General features: G+C 39.3%; 2 protein-coding genes across 3 annotated transcripts; both read left to right on the top strand.

The window, feature by feature from the left end:
* ppp1r3ab (protein phosphatase 1, regulatory subunit 3Ab) lies at nt 1-6,230 on the top strand. The gene is made up of 4 exons (XM_067590370.1): nt 1-783; nt 1,450-1,517; nt 1,605-1,702; nt 2,383-6,230. The coding sequence occupies exons 1-4, from the start codon at nt 5-7 to the stop codon at nt 5,689-5,691; spliced, it is 4,254 nt and encodes a 1,417-aa protein (XP_067446471.1). The 5' UTR covers nt 1-4; the 3' UTR covers nt 5,692-6,230.
* Nucleotides 6,231-6,379: 149 nt separating this feature from the next.
* bmt2 (base methyltransferase of 25S rRNA 2 homolog) lies at nt 6,380-21,565 on the top strand. 2 transcript variants are annotated; one of them, XM_067590377.1, is made up of 5 exons: nt 6,380-11,796; nt 15,619-15,760; nt 15,901-16,029; nt 18,512-18,626; nt 18,947-21,565. In XM_067590377.1, the coding sequence occupies exons 1-5, from the start codon at nt 11,637-11,639 to the stop codon at nt 19,577-19,579; spliced, it is 1,179 nt and encodes a 392-aa protein (XP_067446478.1). In that variant the 5' UTR covers nt 6,380-11,636; the 3' UTR covers nt 19,580-21,565. The 2 variants fall into 2 exon arrangements, with proteins under 2 accessions (XP_067446478.1, XP_067446479.1); XM_067590378.1 differs by lacking the exon at nt 6,380-11,796 and adding an exon at nt 11,818-15,432.
* The last annotated feature ends 1,108 nt before the right edge of the window (nt 21,566-22,673 follow it).

Raw genomic sequence — 22,673 nt, forward strand, 5'->3', positions numbered from 1 at the left:
CCCCATGGAGTTTCTGGGACAACCAAAAACTTCTGGTGCCTATAGCCTCTTAGGAGTGCCAGGCCTCATCTCCCTGGACATAGACGATGACGACTGCGATGTGGTGATCGGCATCAGGCCCAAATCCTCTCCTCTCCCACGGAGAAGGAGCTCGGTCTCTGATGAGGAATGGGAGCCACCTGTGTGTGGCTCAAGAAGAGTGTCCTTTGCGGACGCCAAAGGCCTCAGTTTGGTGCATGTGAAGGAGTTTGACACATGGGATGTTCCCAAGCTGCCAGGATATGACTCTTCCGACAGCGAAGGTAAAGATGCAGAGGAATACTTCCTATCTCCTTTCACTTTCACCGTTCCGATGTCTACTGAGGAGCTGTCCGTCAAGGTGCAGGAGCAGAAAGTAGAGTTGGAGACCATCGAGTTACTTCCAGGGACCACTATAGTGAAAGGAGTGATCCGTGTCCTCAACATCTCCTTCGATAAAGCGGTATACATCCGAACCAGTTTGGACGGTTGGACGAGTCACTTTGACCTCCTGGCAGAGTACATACCCGGTTCCAGTGACGGTCTGATGGACTGTTTCTCCTTTAAGATAACCCTAGTGCCCCCATTCGGGCAGCACGGAGCCAGAGTTGACTTTTGTCTGAGGTATGAGACTCCTGTTGGAACATTCTGGTCCAACAATAACAACAAGAACTATGTTTTGTTCTGTCACCAGAGAACAAAAGACCAGAAGGAGACATCACAAAAGGAAAGTTCACAGAAGAAAAGTTGCCTTAAGACTGTCAGGTGAGGATACTGTAGAACATGTTTGGCTAATTGTGCAAAGGTCAATTCAGTTCCACTAAATAAGTTCAATAATTCTCTGAGGTCTGAAGAGGTAACAGTTTTCAGTTTTCCACAAGAAACATACAAAGATAAGAGAAAAGTCAGAAAAAATATGCATTATTTTGTGTAGCAGAAGAATATTTTATCTTCTTATCCATTAATTTGACCCCTTTTTATCTTATGACGCCTTGGTGGGGGTCTGACCCCCAGGTTGAAACCACTGTCAGGACTTTTTTGTTTGAAGCCATCAAGTAGTGTTTTAGAATTAATATAAAACAAGTCAAATTTTACCATATTCTGAAGCGTAAAAATAAGGTAGCCAAACTGGTTTATTTTGGTGCACATAACATCTATAATCTCTAAGTTGAAATAAACCATTTCATATAAATTTTCTGTGTCATTGTTAAACAAATAATACAAGAGGTTTACAAAATTGTGGAAAGATGCAAGAGTTGTGTAACAATTCATACAGGCTGTTTTTAAATGGGAAACCAAAAACTTTAAAACAGCAATATTGTGCCTTTCTCTGACAAACCCCATCATCAGCTTAAACAGTTTGTTAATTGATAATATGCATGTAAAAGTTTACAAGTTTCCATTGTATTTTAATTTTTCATTAATTCACAGTCAGAACTTCTCTGCTGTGGAAATCGTGTCAGCTGAGGAAACGTCATCACAGGAAAACATACCAGCAGGTAAACATTAATTTTTCTAATCCTGAAATTAAACATGACTGTAATAATACAGCTACAAAACAAATGTAAAATGTCTCTTTTCTCCAGATATTTCAAAACATGGAGAGAAAGTGGATACTGTGGAAGTAAATCAAATCTCTGACGGTCGGCCAGGAATTTCAGAGGAAGAAGCACAGAAATTAGAGGTGCGTGGAAAATAACACCAATACTTACCATTTCCTCTATGAATCAAAACACAATAGTCTCAGTCTCACAATAGTCATGTTTGAACAAGCCAATTCAATGCATGACATACTGTACATGTGTGCTTATTTCATTACACTAACACATTTGCAGGTTAAGTTAGCATAATATTATATCTTGCGATTAACAATTTACTTGACACTACCTAATCGTCCTGATGTTTTAAATCATCAAGTGCTGTAAAATGAAGTGATTGACAATACTATCACTCATGGTTTGATGCATTATTAGCTCTGAAAGGAAGCTTAAACATACTATAGTGTGTTTATGAGGTACAAGACGAATAGGAAACTTAAGATGATCCCTCTCTCCTTTCTGAGTGAGTGTCACATGACTGGAGCTTGAGTAGCACCAGTGTAACATAATGTGCTGTGCACCAAAAGAACACTCTGTCCATGCTTGCACTTCTTCAAAGTTTCATATTTTGTTGTGCATGCTATTTCAATAGTATTTTAATCGTTCTCCTTTTTTAATTTAATTTAAAATGCAAGGACAGTATTAAATCCGAGTATAATACTGTGTGACATTCACCTTTAAATGTCACCCTGCTCCCTCTCCTTATAACAGCATAACTATTGTGTGAGCTAACTGTAATTAATCTATCCATGTTGTTGATGGACAGACTGAGAGCAGACAGAACTGCAGCCGAAGAAGCCGCCGAAAGGCAGCGCGGATGGCTCGGGTGAGGGACTACTTTGCTCAAAGAGACGGTGTAGTAAATGGTGGTGAAAGTGATGCATCACCTCCAGAAGCAAAACAGGCAGCCAAAGAAGAAAACCCAGTGGAAAAGCATTCAGATACACAGTCTTTTCCTGAGGGGAACAGCAAAACAGAAGATTATCAGTTTGTCTCTGAAGCTCTGGCAACATGCAGCAAAACCTCTCTTGATGTCCGACATGATACATCACGAGCACAAGACTACATATCTAACAACGAGCCAGAGAAACCTGAGAGCATAAATTTGTCTGACTCAGCAACATTAACCGGAGGTGCAACTGCCACAGATATCCCAGACAACCCATCACATTCAAATGATGAGCCTGCTTCTGCAGAAGGCCAAAATATCCACAAGTCCATCTCTAGAGCTGAGGAGAGAAGTCAGAAGCAAGGCGTGAATTACACATGCGGTAGCAACACTGCCAGTGAAACAGCTGACAGTGTTGTTTCAGCTGAGAGCAGTGAAAGCCTTGTTAGCCAGACCACCAGCTTCACATTTGGAACTGTGGTGGCTCCACTTTATCATCAGATGTTTGGCAGAGTGGGAAATGAAAGTCAAAGCTTAGGGGATTGTGGAAATCCAGTATTGGCTAAACCGAGTGTTGCAGACTTAACTCAAAGTTATCCTCACACTGAAAGAAGGGAGAGTAGCTCCACTGTTTCAGCAGATACTGAAAGTAACCACAACAAATTGCAGAGAAATGTGATAGAGACTCAGGAATCAAACCAAGAATATTTAGATGCCAATTTGAATACTCCTCTCCTTGAGAAAGAAGAGGCAAATTTGAGTATGACAGCACATGACACTCTGCACCATGACACTCTGCAAGATCCGGTTGAGATTAAAAAATCAGACCAGCGAAGCACAGATACACCTCAGGTTCTATTATCACCATTAGGAGATATAACAAGTCATCCCCAGACCGTGAACATTTTAAATACGGATTTGTTGGATGCACAAATATCCGGAGACACTTCATGTCCCCAGGGAAAAGCACAGGAAGACATTCTGACCTGTGACCTCCAAAACCAAACTAGAGAAGAAACAGATCAGGCTCAACTGCCAGAGAGTACATGTACACAAATTAAAACATATTTGGATGAAAAACTCTCACAGAGTGAAACACAAGAGGACAGTCAACAAACCTCTTTTCTTTCACTTCAGCCTCCTCAGAGTGTATCAGAGCATGTTAGCGATGACGCAAACCAACAGGCCAGCAGCAGTGGAGCAAATAGTCATGACTCTGTAGATGAGTCAAACAAAGAGGAAAACATTGACGAAACCATAATTAGATCAACAACCACTAATACATCTCCAGAAAAGGATAAACTATTAGAAACTTTACATGATTTGGATGCTAACCATATCAGTGATTCAGCTACAGAAGAAGCTGAAAGTGTTTCATGCTTTGAAATTGTGGAGGAAAAGGATGTCACAACACCTGAGACACATTTCGAAACTCAGGAAGAAACTAGTAACATGGGAGATGGAAATGAAGTGGCAAACAATTTGCATGAAGATGAAACAGACCACTCAGCTGAAATTGAGGTCAGTGGTGAAGCAGCTGAGTCATTGACAAAGGCAGTGACGTGTAACAATCACGTACATGGTGACATGTTTGTGGAGCTAAAAGATGAAGCAGAGATTATTTCTGAAAAGGTAGAAACGAAAGCTAAAGTGTCAAAACCGGAGGATTTTAGTTTAGCGGAGATTACTGATATACAAAACTGGGAAATGATGGTTGAGGAAGAGGAAAAAAACATCTTAACAGATGAAGAGGGAAGCAAGGTGATAAACTTAAGCACAGAGGACACAGAAGCAGTGGAGAAAGAGTCCGGAGAACTAATGGAGGATACAGGGATTGAGAAAAATGAGGATACAATAGAGAAGAAAACAGAGGAAGAAACTTTGGAGATCACAGCCGTTGAGGAGAAAGAGGACAAAGCTGAAGATGCTTTGGAGGTAGAGAACAGGAGCACAATAGGAGAGGAAGAAATTGTTGAGACTGTGTTTGGGAAAGAATTAGACTATGTTCAAACCACAAAGAAGGAATATATACCTGGTGAGGAAGGAATAGCAGAAGATACTGAAATAGGGGAGGGAAAGGAAGAAGAAGAGGCAGAGTTCGAAAAAGAAAAACACTTTGCAGAGATGCAAGAGGTAAATATTAAAGGGACAGACATCCAAGAAGAGGATGAGATAGAGGAGGAGGAAGAAATGGAAATAGACTTCTACGATGAAGATGAAACAGACGTGAAGTGGGGGGATCAGGTAAAACCAGAAGAGCAAAACATAGAAGAGGAGAATCCTGATTATGAGGAGGAAATGTTAGTCGATGAGGCAGGAGAGGAGGAAATTGTAGATGCAGAGTCAGAGTATACAGCAATAGCAGACAGACAGGATGAAGTCGAGTGCTTTGAAGAGAGGTTAGACAGTACACAAAACAAGGTCAAGGATGGTTTATCTGCTCCGGTGAACATTGTGCAGGAAGGTGCAGACAAGAATGTAATTGACAAAGAAAATACAGGAGAAGGGCAAAATGCACACATCTCAACTGAAATGCATCCTTGCAAAGAGGAGGAATTTCAAAGCAACCAGGGTGTTACACATGACCTATCAAAAGCTGGGAAAGATGAGAGTGATTTCGCAGCTGCAGAGGGAGGTTTGTGCATTTTAACAGATGAACCTGTAAGTGACCAAACAAGCCACGACAGCGCGTCAGCAGAGTCCGACTCCGACGACGAGGTAGAGTTGTACATGCACTGTCTGAGGGCTGTTCACACAGGAGCACAGGCCTCTAAAGACCACAGCAAAGATACAGGTTTGAGTGTGAGCAAAAGGCCCTCTGTAAGCAGAAGCAAACTGCTGTCCACAACCATGCCATCCATCAGTGAGTCTCTGGATGAGGAACACCTCAGCTGCCCTCAGGTCAGTCATGAAGACACAGGGATGGCAGATATCCAACCCACTGCTGCAGCTCTGTCAGCGTCAAGTGTACAGGAAGGCATCGACAGAAATGTTTCATGGTGGAAAGATACTTTTTCCTGTAGCAATATCTCAAAAACATTGTTATACGCCACCTTGTTAGTGGTATTTTTAGTTGTGGCATACCATTATGATTTTCTTGCCTGTTTCGGGCTGTATTTAATAACTGTGGTTTGGCTCTTCTGTCAGGGTGAGAGGCAGCCAGTTAAAAACAACAAGATAGGTTAAGTGAAGCTGTAAAAATCAGTTTCAGTTGTGGTTATGTTTAAAATAAACCTCTGAGGTCTATGAGTGTAGAAGGAACTCACATGAGACCACAAGGTCTGTTAGTTTAGTAGATTTTAACTCCTTTTTTTCCGCTACATACTATCATGACATTTGATATTTATTTGGAGAAGACATGCACAGTTATTAATGGTCTAAATAGAAGAGCAGTAGATAAAAATGGGCATTAATTGCAAAGTTTATATGACACACATCAGAATAAATGCTGTATATTCCCTATGGGAGTATGTTAACTCTCTGTTATTAAGAGTAATAACCAATTTTCTTTATGCTTTACTGTACATAAAACTTTCTGTAGACTCAGCCAACAGGCTGCGGACCATTTCTCACACTGATCACTTCTGCAGAGCATTAATTCATTTTCGAGGTGTAAATGGAAATCGTCAGTGTGCTGTGTATGAATGACACCCCAAATCATAGTATTTGTGTAAGCTACATTTACTTTTCATAAGGAATGAATAAATTGTGCTGTTGACACATCAGTGAGGTTAACAAGTTTTTATTTCAATGCTTAGAGCACTAATGCATACATAACACAGTCAATCCACATACATATTTAAACATATAGCAAAAAAAATATTTTTAAAAAATGCATTCATGATCACAAATACTAAGGAAAGGATCAAATGGGAGGTGTGGTGTGGGTCCAGTTCTTATGAAAAAAATTAAGAAATTAATTGTTCATGCAGTTTCTGGAATTCAGTATCCAGCATGTTCATTGGAAACGAGGCTAAGAGGTTACAGCTATGCTAACTGCTCTGTGAGGCTGTAGGCGCAGCGGTGCTTAGCTAAATGCTAACATGCTCACAATGATGCTGATAACATGCTGATGTTTAGCAGGTAACATGTTAACCAAATTCACTAGCATGTCAGCATAACAACTGGTAATTAGTAGTAAACATAAAGTACAACTGAGGCTGATGGAAATGTCATTAGTTTTACAGGTTTTTAGTTGACATTGTTACAATTCATCCCAAAGGGAGACATGGATATTTGTACCAAATGTCCATCCATGATTGTTGAGACATTTCACTCAAAATCACAGATGTCAACGTCACGGTGGTGCTAGTCGAAAATTTAGGGGATGACCAAAGTTATTAGGATTTATCATCTGGGAACCATGAATGTCTGTAGAAAATGTCATTAAAAACCATCCAGTAGTTGTTGAGATTTTTCAGTCTGGACCAAAGTTGAAGCTCGACCAACAGAACGACATTGCAGTCCCTCGAACCATGCCGTCAGCGTGGCTAAAAACTGGCTTGAGGCATTATGGAATGATGTTTCAAAATACAAATAATATTTTTCTGTAGTAAACTGGACTGTGCTGACATTGAAAAATAAACTAAATAGTAGAGTTATTTTTTTCCCCCTCCGATGCCGTAGGTCAGTAACAGAGTTTCAAAAAGAAACACGAATGCAATGCCATCAGTGGTGTGTTATGTCAGAAATCTGGGGTCATACCCTGAAACTCAGGAACAGCAACACAGAAACTAGATCTGACCCGACAGTTTGGATTCTTATTTGTGTTCCTGGTGTGTTGAAATGTTTTTATCGCGGGCTGCATTCTGATCAAATCACGTATCTTGTTATCACCAGCTATCAGTTTTAAAATATGTTTGGCATCAAGTAGACTAAAACAAGTATTAACCTGCTGACTTTTTTACGGTTTAGTTGCCATGTGTTGGGTTTTATGGATGCATGCTGCATCCAGAAATTCAATATTTACAAATGAACACAGAGCTACATTGAGAGAATTGACGGAAATAGTTTCAGATTATTCCTGATCTTGTTCCGTTCTTTTCTTATCTTTCCCTGGGAAAGAATGGCAGGCTTCTTTCCAAGATGAAACTGGTCCAAAAAGAAGACGTTGAGCCAAGTGCGCGTGCATTTTTGACATACTGTCTTTCAGTGTCAGTCCACAGCAGTAAATCTGGCAAAGTGGACAACTCCTCTGACAGTTTGCAATGCCCGTCCAAAGTAGCTGAGTAATTTGGTCTCAGATTGAATGGACAGAGTGTCAAATCAAGTCACTTGTAGCTATAGCTTTTAGCTCTTGCTCCATTTGAACTTTGGCTTTTGGCTCTGTTTTGAGCTGAACACAGCTGCAGTAGTATTCTTGCCAGGGGATTTCTGGGCAGTCCACTGCGAGGATTACCACTCTTGTTTGCCAGATGGACATGAACATTTTTAGCTACTAAAAGAAACACAGTTGCATTTTTCACAAGTCAGACATGCAGAAGGGTGTATATATCTGTAATTAATTACATGTCTATGCATTTTGTATTGTTCAAAGTCCAATATTAGCCTTCAAGAACAAGGGTTTTTGTTCAACACTTAGTTATGTGCTGAGTCCTACATTTCAATTCAGCCTCACCTTTCTGTCTTTTAGTTATTTTAAATGAGATCATGTCATTTTAGTGATTAGTATCTGATTTGTAATACTGCCAGAGGTGTGACACCCTTCTGCTGTCAGTATTATATTAATAAATAGTTTCTTTACTTATTAAACATGACATTTTCCTGTTAGTTGGCCTGGCTCTGAGTATTAGGTGTTTGCCTTGCAACAAAAGCAATAACAATTAATTCTTATTAGCTGTGCAGGTGGAGCTTGTTTTGGCCACATATCATCGCAGCATGTTGGCTGAACTTTACACCTGTTAGACTGCATATACTGATGATGACCTCAATGTTTAATAGCTACTGCAGACCGCAGCCAGCCAACTGTCTTCATTTCCACACTAACAGATGCCTGTCTGACCTCTTTCTAGGCCTTTTATTACTCGAGTGCGGTGATAAATAGAGTCCAAGTACGTGAATCAGCATCTAGAGCATTGAAGTATTTTACATAGAAGCAGGAGCGCTGCCTTGGCTTCAAATATCAAAAAATGGGCCAGTTTTCTTAGAGCAGCGATTCTTAGAATGGGGTCTGGAGACCCTCAGAGGTCCTTGAGAGGTTCTAGGGGGTACCCAGCAAAAAGGGGAATAATTTATTTTCACTATTATTCCATCCATAAGTGTCACACAATGACAGAAAGTACGACTATGTTGGTCATGGGTTTCATACACTTTCTGTAAAACATCCAGAAGCAAAAATCTTATCAGACGAGGGTTCATGGTCTAAATTGTGTCAGTTTAGGGGTCCTTGATGTGAGAACGTTTGAGAACCACTGTCTTAGAGAAAAGGGCACCTTTATATGAAAGACATGTGAAGAGGGCATGTCTTGAGTGAACCCAAGATACTCAACACTTGAAAAGTAAAATCTAAATGTTAAATTTAGTCACCAATCAAGGCTACTTAGTTTCCATGACCAAAGGGACTAAAAAACAAAAACCAAAGCTATTTACAAATTTATCCTCAACCTAAATATGAAGTCTACAGTATTTCCACCATGTCAGGTCTCTGTGGATGACAGGCCAAGCCTCTGTGATTATGCTAACTAAGGAGAATTTTAGTATACTCGTAACATATTTGTCAAAGTTATATATATATTACAAATTAATCACAACATTTAAGGTCTGATCATTTAAAAAAAACAAAAAGCTTTAGGAAAATTGTATAAATTCACCACTTTTTACTCTCATTGAAATTGGATGAGCAGTGCTAGATGTTTTTTTTTAAACTGTCAGAAAATCTAAAGATGTTATCTCTAATAAAATATGACACATTTTCATATTAATGTATTAAAATATTAAGATACAAAATGAATGACTTATGATCTGACCCACACAATATATACCGCACAATTACATTTAAAGTTAAGTGAGAGAAAATCCAAATCGATCTTTATAAACACAGCAATAAAACTTTACAAATTGCAATGGAGAACAGTTAAATAGATTATAATTTAACAGGACTTTCCCATTTCTTTGTTACAACTTTTCTTGTTTACTACTGGTATCCTTTACATACATGTGAAACCTCACATGATGAGGTTTTATAATACCTGCTAAAATTAGTATGGTTTTATGATGTAATTACATCCCATCCACGACAGTATCATAGTGCCTCAAGCAGGTCTATCTGCAGCTAAGTAAACAGTGTAGTCACCATCATGTGCTATGGGTTATTTTTGGAAGATGGGAATAGTTATGTTCTTCAAGGGATTTAAAAGAATTTATAGCTTCGGTTGGGATTTTGAGGCTTTAGATGCAATTGTCCTGAGCTCAAGTTTACTTTAGGATAAAAGCAGTGTAGAAATGGCAAGATTTTAATTGTTTCAAATAATAATTTCATTGTTGCAACAAGTGAACCCCTTTAGAATCAACCAAGTCAGTGTTTTTCTTTTTGACAAATGTGGCACGTTGTTAATCAACTATGAATGAAAAGATGAAAAGGACAAGTGGAGATCTGTCTTTTGCAACAAGTCCTCCAAATTAAACGAACAAATAAGACTGGAACCACTGGGTGACACTATATACAACATATATACAGTTAGCACAAGTCAAATGGGGAAGCACAAAATCATACAGGTGGACTAAATCAAAATTTGTCCTGTAAAGATGATAAATTAAATATAAAATTATCCTCATAACCCTGTATAGGATGTGAATTTCTCATAGTAAATGTGAGATGTTTCTGTTGACTTCATGTGCATACTAACACCAATTTTACCACTGAAGGCTTACAGTATACCATACTTAAGCAACAGTTATTTGGGCCTCTCTGTACATATATTCACCACTGATTCCTCAAGTAATTTACAGTTTACTGTTGTATTACTGTTATTTAGACTTGATTTCTTAGCCTATTTGACAGTTGAATGCATTCAGGAGACTTACAAATTTTGAGGTGTCTAATACTTATGTAATGCCTCTGAAATATTTACACCAAAAATCACACCACAAGGGACATTTCTTTCATTGTGTATTTTTTGGGGGGCTTTTTTTCCTGGTGCCTTTTCTCACACTATCCCCCCGAACAGGACTCAAAATCATGTTCATGTCCAGTCACACTAACTCTACTCCAAATCTATTGCACAGACTACAACCCATTTCAGGGCCTAATCAGATTATCACACTTGTCGAGGCAGTTGGCCAAGGGTCTTTGTTGTGTTGCTGTATCAGTGCCAAATCACTGTAGGTTGTACTGAACACATCTATAATCATGTGTTTACTACTACCAACATAAATTATGTGGTTTATAGTGTGATTTTGTCACATTATGAGTATGAAGACCTTTAAAAACAGTTAAATTAAGCACCATTTACAGAATAACTTAAAAAATTAATGGTCATTTTAGCTTATGAATAAAAATTATGTATTGGCATATACACACCTAAGCATGGTGTTCCATGTCATGCAATTTTTTTCCCCAACTTAACTTTATTTATACTTTTATGAATGCTTTTTCATACACACATATAAAACAATGTATAGTGAAATGCAGGGTAGCAAGGGTGCCATGAATAAGTATAATTAGATTAAAATAAATACATAAATAATCTAATTAAAATAAATAACTGATTTGAGAGGGGAAAAAAATAAACATAAGAAGTAAAATCACACAAATAAGTCGTATCAATTAAATTTCCAGACAGTTTTTAAAGCCTTTTTGTTCAAAGAAGAAGAAATTATTTCATAGTCTTTGACATCATTGAAAGCAAACAGTTTTTTTTCTGTCATGTCATGTGTTGTTGAGATAACTTTAGGAAAAGGAGTTGTGGGATTTACGTGGTGCATTTAAACTCACCACGACACGCACTCTGGCTCAGGTATGCTTCCAGGCCTGTGATTGGACGTTGGGCTGTCAGTTCGGAAGCATGTTTGTCAAGTCCAACCAATCAGCTTGCGTGTTGTTGGCCGGTCCACCGGTTCGCCGGTCGGGTTGCAGCTGAGAAAAGGGGAAACAACTGGCGGCGCAGGCAGCATCGGCGGTGCGGTGCTGTGCTATGGACCCCAGGGACAATGTCGAGACAGGGGAGACGGAAAACATCCCGGAGCTGCTCTACGTGCCGATTCCAGATGAAGCACCGGGCAAGAAAGAGCAGGAGAAGCTGTCAGGGGTCGTCAAAAACGTCCACAGAAAACTGCGCAGGAAATATAGAGAGGGTAAGCAGCCTCAGCGGGCCCCTCTGTCTGTCTCTGGCCCTGTAGCCGAGAGGCTAACACTGAACGTTAGCTGACAAATACTTAATAATAACACTTTCTGTTCACGGTTATCACAGCAAACATATTCTACTCGTTTAACGTCACTCTTGCCGAGCAAACGGTCTTGTTTTGTAGCTATGTTAGCTTTTATGGACTGCAGTCGGCAGCAGCAGAAGAGGGTTGCACTCAGCAAAGCAAGGCCTTTAAATCTACTTAAAGGACAGGTTCACAATTTTTCAAGTCTGTCAGGTGCCCAAATGAACATTGAAATAGGGTTTTCCTCTCTGTAATCATTCCTCCTGTTCATACTGGCCATTAGAAGACCCCTTCATACTGCACTTATAATGTGAGTGATGGGGGCCAAAAGCTACAATTCTATGCAAAAATGTATTTAAAAATTAATCTGAAGCTAATATGAAGTTTCAGCTGTCCAAATGAGTCAAATCAAGTAGATATTTCTCAACATCACAGTCTTTTTTATGCCAGAGTCCCTCTTTTTGTTACGATACTTCCACCGCAGCTCAACAGGGAAACACTGTCTGAGGAAACACAAAGAGGGAATTTGATGCTAAAAAGACTGTAAATGTGGCAGATATCCACTCGATATGACTAACTCAGACTGCTGAAGCCTCATATAAGCTTCAGATAAACTTTTAAATGTATTTTTTGTACAAAATGAATGTGTGGATTTTGGCCTTCCCTTACATTAAAAGCACGATTTAAGGGAATCTTTTAGCCAGTATGAACAGGAGGAATGATTACAGAGAGGAAAACCTCTTTCAGTGTTCATACGGGCATCTGACTGTTTGTTTAAGACAGACTTGATAAATTGTGAACCTAACCTCACATACACTGCAAATGTTATTGCTGTAAGGCACTAATGTAAACTCTGATTGGCTCTCTCCTAAAACCAGTAGATAGACAAACCTAGACGCTAATGTGTTACCAATTTGAACCTATCTGACAATGAATGACAGTGTATTGCCTGCCAAAAAAAGATAACTGTGGATTCAACAAACATTTGGTATACTGAAGTAGCTCTATTTTAGTGTATTGGTGTCAAGGACAAAATATATTACCCAAATAAGTTAAGGATTAGGCCTATAATAAGTCATGTTTTAGTGGATGTAAAATAGCTCTGCTTCAACTGATACTCCTTCTCTCTCATTGAAATATTCAGAATCTTTTAAATATGCTATATATAATATATGCTAACTACTGGATGCAGGATGCATTCTCAGTAAGAGCTGGAGTTTTCCCATCATGCATGTCTAAGTTGCATGTCGGACCTTACTGGGCCTCCAAACCGGTTGTGATGTCACAAAATCCTGCTTGTACTGTATGTGCAGATTTAAGGTGAGCACAAAAGCAACTTGAAACCTTCAGCAGATTAATTTGAAATTTGCTTTTGAGTGGGGAAACTCTGCACAAGCATCATTATGCACAGTGAGGGTCAAATAATCAAGTGAGGTAACAATAAGCAAAACACATTTTTGAGCTGTGGGGGACTTTAAGTACTCATAAAGTGACTCCTATAATCCCTGATACAGATTTGATTTACAGATCTCTGATGGTAGACGTATGTCTGCCATCTCGTGATGCTGTATGTATTGTCATGTCACTCAACTCTGTCTACTGCTGCTTCTTACTGTTTTCTTTCCCACACTTTTTACGGCAAGAAGTCTGGCACCATGAGAATGAAGTGTTTGCACATTTTATAGAAGGTCAATCAGTCACATCCGAGAAAATAAGTAGACACGGTTCTAAGGAGTATTTTCTTCCTCTTTTTGCAATTATGGGAGGCACAAGAAGGCAAAAAGTTGTCAGCTAATAGCAGCAGAGGATACTGTATCTCTCAGATAGTGATTTGTCATATTGCAGACATTGACAAATGATTGAGTTCCCCTGGGCTATTGCTCTACATCACCTTTTTCTTGTTTTACTCAAGCCCATAACAGTTTGAAAATAAAATGAGAATGGCCCTAATGGACACTTTGCAGATACAAAAATGCAAAATTGAATGAAGCTTAATTCCCTCATTTGTTCGAGTGGCTAAAAAAAACTAGTTAATGGATCTTTTTTTTTTTTTAAAGCTTTATGCTACTGAAAGGATTCCTATGCATGCCTGGCGGTCAAACTGAGGCTATGTCAACGTTGGAGTCAGTGTGCAATCATGAGCAGCCATCTGCCCAGGAAACAAAAACCTCTGTCTCATTTCTTATCATGAGTCAACGTGGACAAGAGCATAGTGTAAAAATGGGAAGTTTGGAAAACCCCTTTTTATAACACATCAGCTGTTTTTCTCAGACACTGACATATGACATCAGAGTGTCAGTCATTGTGCTCGACATCTTGGAGGCTCATAGGATAAGTGGCATTTCACTTTACAGCACTGACAGAAGGGCTTATTCAAGCTGCAAGCCTTCAGTTGAAGACTGCTGGTAGTTTGCAGTGCCTACTAGCAAGGCCCTGGATTTAAAAAAAAAAACTTTCTGCAATGCCTACCCACACAGAAGCTTTGTGCTGTTGTTGATGCTGCACTCTCATTTTCTCTCTCTGAGAAATGCACAGTCCTACTGAGACTGTGTAGGAGGGGAACACAAAAAGGCAAATTCAAAACAGCAGGTGCAAAATCTTTATCTTGAGAAAAGAAAAATTCATTCATCTGGATCATCTTTTTATTTTAGCAGAATAACAGCAGTCTGTAGGCTGTTTAACTTTGCACATATAAAGATCTTAAATATAATTGAGGTTGTCTCAAAATCAAAAACAATCATTTAACAATTTCACTGCTCTCAAATCTCAAAGTAAACTGCAGAAAGAGTTTAACTAGCTTCAAACAGTTACTCAAAAAAATCCAAAAGGAGTTTCAGGAGTCGGTCTCATGCTGCAGCAAATATGGCCACATTCTGGTGTTTCATTTGTCTTGTAAATAGTGCATAAAGATGTGAAGTTGTGCAGTTTGTTTAGGCTCTTTCCCAGTTAATTAACTTGAAAAACACCACATAACCATGATATAGTGTTTTTTAAATGTACTGTTAAATCAAGTCATGTTTTGAATAAAAGTTAAATCAGAAAATATTCAGACAAAGTGAGACAAGTTTGTTGTTTTTGGAGACTAGAACAGCACAGAGAAGTTGTCCTGCGAGCAGACCTCATGATTGGTTAATAAGTAAAGCATGATCTGGTAGGCTTGGCATTGAATCACAGCGGTCATGCTTTCAGAGCACTGCTGTTTACCACCACTCCTCTTGTTGTCCTTTCATTTCTGCAAATCTGATATAGAGTCTTTTTTTCATGTGGTCATGGGATTTCTTCTTTATCGGCGTGTTTGCCTATGCTACAGGCTGTAAACTTCTGAGCAGCTGTGAAGATGTACTGAGGGGAATTTTTGTGGACATTATTGTTACTGTGAAATGGCTATTTGAAGATGATTTTTAGAGAAGTGGTTCCACTTCTGTGCTGGCAGAGACGAGCGAACATGGAGGCAATGTTGAAGCGACAGAGAACCAGCAGTGGCTAGAGCTTTTTTCTGCATGTTTTTCCAAAGGATTACAATCATGTTTTGGTGCTGAAGTGGATGAACAAAGTTGGCAAGTAGGTGGTGAAAGTTTGCTACTTTCTGGGTATAGGCCTGGTCAGACTATAAGAAGACAGAACCTATTAGTAACCTAACCTTGTAAGTCTTAAATGATCCCTATATGTTGTGAGGTCTGTGATCGATTGATTGATTTATTTTTCTCTTTTTTGTTGGTTCTGTCCTGATTTTATGGTTTTTCGCAGTGGGCGACTTCGATAAGATCTGGCGTGAGCATTGTGAGGATGCGCAGACACTGAGCGAGTACGCCCTTGCCATGAAGAATCTCGCTGACAACCACTGGGCCATAAACTGCGAAGGAGAGGGTCGCATCGAATGGTGTCGCAGGTACAGCTGACTTCAAACGTCCTTTCAGTTGCAATTATAGACCACATGACAACGAAATGTGACTCATCTGAACCTGTACTACGTGCTTTTGTGACATGTCACAGTAAGGTTTGAGTAGTGTTTTGATTCTACTTCCACAGTGTCTGTCAAGAATATTTCTTAGATGGCGGGATAAAAAGAATGTTAGAGAAGGATGAGAAAAGTGCCACGCTCGCCATGGGTCTGACTGCAGCGTCTGTAAGTGCCCAACCGTACAGCACCATCCCCAGGTAAGTTGTAAACTTCATCTGCCATAAAAGTAGACTCTTGTGTCCCTATTCCACACTACATACTAACTGAATAAAGTATGTACTTTATACTAATATAATAGTATTATCATAGTATACTTATAGTATGCTGTTAGTATACTAGAAATCAACATGCATTACTGTTTCATACTAAAATGATACCATATGTGCAGCATCAGACGTTCAAACTGTGACTCTGCTGTCACACTGCAAATTAAACTTGGTTTACTGTGTATGTTCTTGTCTCTGCACCACCATTCTCAAATAAATTTACTTTAAGCTCAAGTTTAAGTTAAGCATTGTTTAACCATTAGGTCACTACGTATCAAATCAGATAAGGTTGTTGCAGCACCGTCTCAGATTTTGTTCAGACCTTGTCTATATCATGAATGGGTCCCAAATACCAAGGCCTGTGAAATATTTCCTATGTTTTTATATTTTTTCAGCCCTTGATACTATTTCATTTTTATAACCTCAAAAACACCTTATCTGGGGAGCCATGTTTGGGGATTAATATCTTGACAAGTATTGTTCCTAGCCTAACCAAGCTTTGTAGGATGGAAGACAAACATGTGTTCTGTTTACCAAAACCATTAAACACCTGTACTGCATCTGGAAAAAAGTGCAAAATTCCTAAACGAGAGTTATATTGAGCGTACTACAAACCCACATTTTTGCACCAATATGATACCACTCATTATTTTTTCTGCAAATACAATCTGTTATTAATTTTGTGCCAATATTTGTGGTCTCTACCACCAATGGGCATGAAGATATTATGAATAAAACAAGGTGTGGAAGCATATTTGGTAATTTTCATAGGACCAAAATAGTATGTGGGGTAGCTTGTAGGAACATAAAAATGTACATGGAAATTGCTTGATGGATGGTTATTAAGAGTCAATGTCCTTCTGTTTTTCCCTCATACAAAAAAATAGACACAGATTTGAGAGATATTTTACCTATGGCAGAAAAATGTCCATTTCAGGATTACATTTTTTTTGCCTCAGTATCTCTGTGACTATTGAATTCCTGCGTCATAGGAATTGTAAGAATTAAAGGACAAACATGTTTTTAGTATGTTCATTGGAATAGAGTATAAGGAGGAATAAGTGGTGTCCAAAATGTCTCAGTAGTGGGAGTATCTAAATGTGTTTCCACCTATAAGGTTGGATGTGTTTATACATATAATATATATGTATTATATAGACAAAACTTTGAACAAAATCTGAGATGGTGCTGCAACCGCTTTCCTGGATTCTGTCTGATTTGACTCAGAATGACCCAGTTGTGCAGATCAAGAGCACACTCAGAATCAAGGGTTAGCGTTATTGTTTTAGTATGCACAGTGACATTTTTGCAGATGCACGCTACATATATAAAACCTGCTGAGAGTAATTGTGTAATATGGAATTTGAACACATTTAGAACCCGCAAGAGAAAGCAGACTTGAAAGTACAGTCTAAAGTCTGTGGCGTTATATAAAAATGAAATTATAGAGACTGCCCTGATGATGGTGTGTGTTTTCTAAGCTTTGACCTCTAAAGCCTGAACTCTGAAAATTCTTTTTTTCTGGATTCTTTGTCCGTGACCAATTCGGCTTGACAAGATGTTCCACAGTTTTAAAGTTTTTTTCCAAAACACCTTCTGTTTTTTTTTTTTTTTTTTTTCTTGTTTATTTCTGCTCCTACATATTTACATATTTGTCACATGTAGTAGTAAATCTGGACTAATGCAAATGATCACCATCAGATGAATTTTCACATTGCTTATCTCTTTGCTATAACTGAAAACATACAGCTCTCCTAGTGGCCCCCAGAGACACAATTCAAAAGCATTGGGTATCAGGAACAACATGCACCATTTTTGCTATTATTAGAGTCTAGCTGCTCGAGAATCTAACGTTAAAGTATGACCTCAATTTCACTTCTGAGGGACATGAATATCTATACCTAACATCTGGTCAGTAGCAGGTCTCTGACTCACTCATTTATAGTTTCTACTGCACTTATAAAATGCTTAGTGGGGCATGCTTATCAAGTGTGTCAAGTGTGTAATAATATACCATGAAAGTAATGGCATACATACGCCTCAATGACTAGCACGAACTTTGTATATTGAATCACCGGCTGGAGAAAATATCATTATTGTTAGTTATGAAATAGGTGTTTCTTTTTGTCTCCTTTCTCTTTATAAAAAAGCATCTGCAGTTTTATTGGGAAATTATGCGTGGAACTCCATCCTCACCACAACCTTCTGTAACATGTAGCAGACAGACTTTTCAGTGGTAACACATGAACTATGGAAAAGATTGAACTGGTATAGATTATCTGATGCTATTCAAATTTAATTATATGGCTCATCATGCAGGGTAAAGAGACCGTGTTGGATGCAAAAGTTGTGTGTTTGTCTTACAGTAAGCAATTTGTGTGTGTGAAGTTTTAATACAGTTTGTTCGTTGCAGCTCAATCTCTCAACTGGGGAAAATGCGCCTTCTTGACGTGGGAAGCTGCTTCAACCCTTTCTTGAAGTTTGATGAATTCCTTACAGTTGGTATTGACATAGTGCCTGCAGTTGAGGTAAGAGTTATTATTATTCATTCTGTTCGCTTTTTGTTGACATGTTAAATGTATGAGGTTTTCCTGTCTGCTGGGTCAATGCTTGGCATTACAAAGCAAAAGCAACACCAGAAATAACTCATGCAGGCTATTGGTGTTGTGGTTAGACAGCTTCGGTGAACAATTTCAGCAGAAAGCAGAACGAAAAGTGCAGCACACTCTGCAGCTGCAAGCGGAGAAACTTAATCGGCAGTGACAACGGCAGTTCATGCAAAAGAGCGACACATCAGGTGTGAACCTTTTTTATGTGCTGATTTTCTGCCTTTTCTCTCTCCCTTTAGAGTGTGTACAAGTGTGACTTCCTCAACCTTCAGCTCCAGCAGCCTCTCCAGCTGGCAGGCGACGCGGTAGAGGCCTTCCTCCGCCAGCTCCACAACCCCATCGACGCTCTGCCTGCCCAGCTTTTCCACGTGGTGGTCTTCTCCCTGCTCCTCTCCTACTTCCCCTCACCATACCAGCGCTGGATCTGCTGCAAGAAGGCCCACGAGCTGCTGGAGCTGCACGGCCTGCTGCTCATCATCACGCCCGATTCCTCCCACCAAAACCGCCACGCCCTCATGATGCGCAGCTGGCGCGTCGCGGTGGAGTCGCTGGGCTTCAAGCGCTACAAATACGTCAAGTATTCCCACATGCATCTCATCGCCTTCCGTAAGGTGTCTCTCGCAACCACCAGCGACCTGGTGTCACGCAACTACCCCGAGATGCTCTACATCCCTCAGGACTTCCACTCCAATGAGGAGGAAGACTGTGCCGACGTGCCCGTGCAGGTGCGCTCCGATTTTGAGGATGACCAGCTGGCTTGGGGCTTCACGGAGCTACCTGACACGCCCTATGATTCAGATTCTGGGGAGAGCCAGAGCAGCTCTGTGCCTGGCTTCCATGAGCTAGAGGACCCCATCCTGCTTCAGAGCTAGGCTAAACCAGCTACTCCCCGCCCCTCCTCCTCCTCCTCCTCCTCCCCTCTCCCCTCTTTTCTCTATGTAACTGTCATCTCCCCTTCAACTGCTGCGCTGCCAAATTTAACCTGCTGCATTTTTCTCCCACTTCTCCTCCCTCTCCCCCCCCAAAACAATGCAGTTTGCACAGTGTGAAAGAGAGAAGTTTACAGATTATTTTCTCATATCCACACTCCTTTGAGAGTACACACGCATACACGCACACATACACACATACACACACACACTAAGATGGATATATTTTGATAAATAGCTAGATTTTTTAAGAGTTGGAAAGTTGAATGCCCTTAAGATATCTAAAGTCCCTGCTCCTCGATTTCCATCCCATCTTCCAATCAGCTCTCAATAACAAAAGTCAGCTTGTCTACATCTGTACTCAGTCTCTATTTGAATAAGCTAGTGTGGCAGGCTGCTTAGTACAAAAGCCAAATACAGCAACCCGAGCAGTCTGACATGAGTTTGATTAAACTGGAGAGACTCGAGATGGAACGACTGGACTTGGTACGCTTGCTTCTGTCACAGTCATGCAGCTAGACTTTCTGAAAATTCTTGATGTGCATTTAGTTTTCCAAGACGAAAAAAGTTGAAATATATATTCTCAACAGTCAAAACATTGGTGTTGTCCAGTGTTAAGTGTGGCAATGCCATTTTAACTTGGCATCCTCTGAATGATTTGTGTATCTTTTACAAGAAAGTGGTATTTGTAGCATTTTAAACATTTTCAGAACCATATGGTAGGAGTATTATTAGGTTTACTAATGTGAAACTGTAACTGTGTTTACTCATTGTGTAACAAGGTACGAGTGTCTCAAAGTAGGTATTACACTTTTTTTTTTTTTTCCTCTTCGTTGTCCTCACAGATATTAATACTGAATTATCTCCTGTTAGATTTCCAATATACGTTTTCTTCTCAAGCAAAGAAATAGTACAACAGCGCAAGTCAATATCCCATATCAGATGGACTTAACAGCACCAGTATCCTTTGACACAATTTTGTAACTTTGATGTGAAAATATGGTAAGTACTCTGCCTCCGAAAAGGATCCAGATCTGAGCTCCTCACAGTGAGAAAATTCGCCTTAACAGAAGATTTGCACTAGTTTACTGTTTTGTCATATGGAACCTCTGAAAAGGTGAGAAACTGTAGATTTTAGCAATAGCAAGTGAGATCTGATCCGAAAATACTGAATCCAGCGGGGAGGGGAGGGGAGGGGGGAGATTTTAGCTAAAGACACTACCAGATGACATGTTAGTGTGTGTTCCTGCCTGTCCCTGAACAGGCCAAATGTGTGGGTGCGGTTGGGTTTGTGAGTGTGAATGAAGGAATTAATTTATGTTGATGTGTTTTTTGTCGGTGGCACTTTATCATTGATCCCAAAGGGTGTCACAGATGTAATTATTTTCTTAAGATGACAGTTTGACAACCAGTATGATGGGCCCATAAGATAATACCAATAAGTCTAAGGTGCCTTCTTTGTTCACAATTATGTTGCAAGCAGAAGTTCATGACCCAGGTGAAAAAGGAACTCATTATCCTTTCACACAAAAAGATGTCAAGCTTCTTTGACCAAATGCTACACACAGCTGTCCCGTTCTTCTTTGTCATATTAATGGTTAACAAGAAACATTTCCTGTGTTGACGTAATAATGTGTTGTTGCCATTCTCATATCATTTGCCAGTTAATGCACATCTCTCTGCTGATATCTCCTTTGTTTTTACCGGGAAAATGGAAAAAAAAAAAAAAAAAAAATCACGGTATCACACATTCAGATCTTTAAAGAAGCGTGTTTTGTGATATATTTGGTGCATTTGTCTTCCAATGTTTCTTTTGGCCCATTTTGCATGAGACAGTTCATCTTCATTATCAACATTTTCAACAATGCAGAACAATGTGTGCTTATAGTATGGTTGTGTTTCTCTTTTATAAATGAATGTAAATGTTAAGTGTCTGTGTGTTTTTTTTTTTTGTGTGTGATGTGCCTTTACTTATAAACATTCAAAATACGTGATATATTTGGTTATGAAGAGGTGGCTGAGGCTCAGGAGGTTGAACAGGTTATTTATTAATGTTTGGTTGATGGCTAACTCCTTCTGCCTAATGAAACCTGGAGCACCTGGGCCTGGTGACCACTGCGGATATCTCTCTCTCTCTCTTGCCCGCATCCTCTTTTTGCTTTTGTTTGGCTTTTGGTTTTGTTTTGTCACTTCAAAACAGCCTACACTAAATTATTCACATGCGTCCACATTTATACCACTGATGCCTCTGGCTGACACACTTCACAACCTGATTCACTTTTATTAACTTCTTTTTTCTTTATTATAGTAAATAACATCCTAGTAAATATAAAGTAGCTGCAAACATCATAGTTTAAAACCAGCAGTTATAAATTCTGGGCTGAAAAATGTTAACAAATGGTTAATGTTAACCCCACCACCAAGTATCAAAACACAAAACTGGAACCATATTCACTGGTGGTTTTATACACAGAAAATCTGCATTTTATTTAGTAATGTGCATTATACATAGTAACACTTATACTGTAAGCAGAGCTGCAACCATTAGTTGGATTGTTTTGAGTCGTTTTTTAAGAAGAAAATGTCAAAATTTTCTGATTCCAGCTTCTTAAATGTGAATATTTTCTGGTTTCTTCAGTCCTCTGTGACAGTAAACTGAATATCTTTGGGTTGTGGACAAAACAAGATATTTGAAGACAGCTTTGGGAAACAGTCATCAACATTTTCTGACATTTTATGGACCAAACAACTAATCAATTAATCAAGAAAATAATAGACAGATTAATTGATAATGAAAATAACAGTTAGTTGTGGACCCATTATTAATTAATACATTATTCACAGTAATATATTTAACTTATACTGATATGTAACATATGCTGATGCCAAATGTGGCAATGGTAACCATTGTGCCGCAACAGAGGGCAGAAATACCTTTGCTGAGTTGTATCCAAAACCCCCTCAAATCTGGAGCTAGGATGCTGGGGGTCCTGACTTCGATGGAGTATCTAGATAACTTCTGCTTGATGATAAAAGA

This window comes from Thunnus thynnus, chromosome 5 (genome assembly GCF_963924715.1).
Source record: "Thunnus thynnus chromosome 5, fThuThy2.1, whole genome shotgun sequence".
NCBI lineage: Eukaryota > Metazoa > Chordata > Actinopteri > Scombriformes > Scombridae > Thunnus > Thunnus thynnus.